This window comes from Apaloderma vittatum, unplaced genomic scaffold, assembly GCF_000703405.1.
Source record: "Apaloderma vittatum isolate BGI_N311 unplaced genomic scaffold, ASM70340v1 scaffold4163, whole genome shotgun sequence".
NCBI classification, from domain to species: domain Eukaryota; kingdom Metazoa; phylum Chordata; class Aves; order Trogoniformes; family Trogonidae; genus Apaloderma; species Apaloderma vittatum.
The window spans coordinates 1-3,044 of record NW_009707356.1 but is presented as its reverse complement, the minus strand read 5'-3'; the positions used below and the strand labels follow the sequence as shown (position 1 = coordinate 3,044).

Below are 3,044 nucleotides of genomic sequence, written 5' to 3'. Positions count from 1 at the left end.
TTGTCAGCACTGGCATCTTTGCCAACCTGAAGCCCCCCTCCCTCTCTTCTCCAACCCTGGACCTGGTGGTGTCAGTTCTGTACTCGATGGTGCCTCCAGCAGTGAATCCCCTCATCTACAGCCTGAGGAATCAGGATATGAAGGATGTCCTCAGGAAATTGATGTCTTTATGTTTTTGTGGAGCAACAAACTGTCTGTTTTCTTCCGCACAGCACTTATAGTGTAACTCACTGCAGGCCAAGCCTCCTGTCTTCTTTTGTTTTTATTTTTGTTGATGTTTTCTTACATTTGATAAAATTTTCAGGCCCTTTCTAGTTCCGTGTCTACTTCAATTTTCTGACTGATCCTTGTGCTGAGGGAAAGGGGAAGAGAGGCCTGGCAGAGCAGCCCAGCCAGGGAACACCCGCTTTTGATCTCTCCAGAGCTGCTCTCTCCACACCCATCGTCTCCTCCTGAGTCCCTGTGCTGGGGTAAGGCCTGAGTGCTCCAGCAGCTTGGTCCCCATCCTGCAGTGTGGCCGTCATGTGACCACAGGCAGGGAGAGCCGAGAATAGTGTTTCCTTTATGGCATCTCTTTGGGGCAGTCCCTGAAGGCTTAAGTTTTATTCTTAATTTGATCTCAAGAGCATGGTCAAGAACGTGGCCCACACCAGAAAAGATGAATGAACAGGTCAGTGGTGTGAGTATCCATGCCTCGGGAACACGTGTGTTCTCATCCAACCAGACCTCTTGGCAGAGACCTGAGGGACCAGCAGGGCAGGATCTCCTCTGTGCCCATTATAACAGGACACAGCAGGAAGCCGCCTGTGCTAGTTTGGGCTGGGATTGAGTTAATTTTCTTCATCACAGACAGTATGGTCTGTGTTTTGGGTGTTTGTTGAAAATGAGGTTGATAATACAGGGATTTTTTTTATTTCTGAGCAGCACTTGGACAGAATCAAAGCTTTTTCTGCTTCTCATGCCTGGTCACCAGTGAGGAGACTGAGGGTGCACAAGAATTTGAGTGGGAACACAGATGAGAGAGCTGATACTAACTGACTCAAAGGATCACACAATCATAGAATTCTACAATCCTAGAATCATAGAATTGTATCACCTGGAAGAGACCTAAAAGATCGAGTCCAGCCTTTTTCCCAGCCCCATTAACCTACTAAATGATTCCCCCGAATGCAGCATCCACCCGTCTCTTAAACACCTTCAGGGACAGTGACTCAACCTCCTCCCTGGGCAGCTTGTTCCAATAGCTGACAACCCTTTCAGCATAGAAATTCTTCCTAATATCCAACGTGAACCTCCCCTGGTGCAATTTAATCCATTTCTCCTCATCCTATCACTACTCACGAGGGAGAATAAACCAACCCCTGCCTCTCTACGACCTCCCTTCAGGTAGTTGTAGAGAGCGATGAGGTGTCTCCTCAATCTCCTCTTCTCTAGGCTAAAACAGCCCCAGATCCCTCAGCCTTTCCTCATAAGACCAATGTTCTAAGTCCTTGACCAGCTTGGCAGCCCTGTATCCTCTCCAGCACCTCAATGTCCCTCTTGTAGTGAGGGGCCCAAAACTGGACACAGTACTTGAGATGAGGCCTCACCAAAGATGAGTAACAGGGGAATAATCACCTCCCTGCTCCTGCTGACAACACCGTTCATGATCCAGGCCTTCTTGGCCACCTGGGCACACTGCTGACTTGTGTTCAGCCGTCTGTCTATCAATACCCCCAGGTCCCTCTCTGCCTAGCAGCTCTCCAGCCACGTCTCTCCAATCCTGTAGTGCTACTGGGGGTTGTTTTGGCCCAAGTGCAAGCCCTGGCATTTAGCCTTATTGAAATTCATGTGACTGGCCTTGGCCCAGCCATCTAGCCTGTCCAGATCCCTCTGGAAAGCCTCTCTGTCCTCAAGCAGCTCGACACTTCCACCCAGCTTGGTGTCATCTGCAAACTTACTAAGGATGCACTCCATCCCCTCGTCCAGATGTTAATAAAGATGTTAAACAGGAGCGGCCCCAGTACTGAGCCCTGGGGGACACCGCTCGTAACTGGCCACCAACCGTATTTAACTCTGTTAACCACAACTCTTTGGACTTGGTCATCCAACCAGTTTTTCACCCAGTGAGGTGTATGCCCCTCCAAGCCAAGAGGAGTTAATTTCTCTAGGAGAATGCTGTGAACAAGTCTCGAATGTCTTACTAAAGTCAAGGTAGATGACACCCACAGCCTTTCCTTCATCAAGCAAGTGAGTCACCCAGTCATAGAAGGAGATCAGGTTTGTTAAACAGGACCTATCCTTCATAAATTCGTGCTGACTGGCTCTGATCACCTGGTTGTCCTGCATGTGCTGCATAATGGATGATCTACTCCATAAGCTTCCCTGGGACTGAAGTTAAACTGACAGGCCTGTAATTTCCCAGGTCATCCTTCCTTCCCTTCTTATAGATGGGTGTTGTATTTGCTGACTTCCAATCAGCTGAGACCTGTCCAGTCAGCCAGGACTGCTGATAAATGATGGAGAGTGGTCTGGCGAGATTCCCCTCCAGTTCACCTGGTACTCTAGGATGAATCCCGTCTGGCCCCAGAGATTTGTGGACATCGACATCAACATCGACAGTCTTACCTCAGTGCCGGGAAAGGTGATGGAACAAATAATCTCAAGAGCCATCACAGAACAATTAAAAGCCAACAGGGAGATCAGGCCCACTCAGCATGGATTCATGAAGGGCAGATCCGGCTTGACAAATCTAATCTCATTCTATAACAAGGTGACCTGCTTAGTGGATAAAAGAAAGGCTGTCGATGTAGTTTACCTGGACTTCAGTAAGGCCTTTGACACCGTCCCTCACAACATCCTTATGGCTAAGCTGGCTGCCCATGGCTTGGATGGGCACATACTCTGCTGGGTGAAACACTGGCTGAGATTTGTCGTCAATGGAGTTAAATCCAGCTGATGGCAGGTCACGAGTGGTGTCCCTCAGGGCTCGATGCTGGGACTGCTCCTGTTCAACGTATTCATCAATGATCTTAATGAGGGGATTGAATGCACCCTCAGCAAGT

The 3,044-nt window shown here is 48.9% G+C and overlaps 1 protein-coding gene across 1 annotated transcript in view; it reads left to right on the top strand.

Annotated features, from left to right (window-relative positions):
• LOC104271464 (olfactory receptor 14C36-like) overlaps positions 1-2,623 on the top strand; it is a gene marked incomplete at both ends in the record, with an annotated part of 3,211 nt that extends 588 nt beyond the window's left edge. The window contains 2 exons of the mRNA XM_009866144.1: positions 8-163; positions 2,548-2,623. Coding sequence (XP_009864446.1) covers positions 8-163; positions 2,548-2,623 — 232 coding nt within the window. The remainder of the gene's footprint in view (positions 1-7; positions 164-2,547) is intronic.
• Positions 2,624-3,044: the final 421 nt, after the last annotated feature.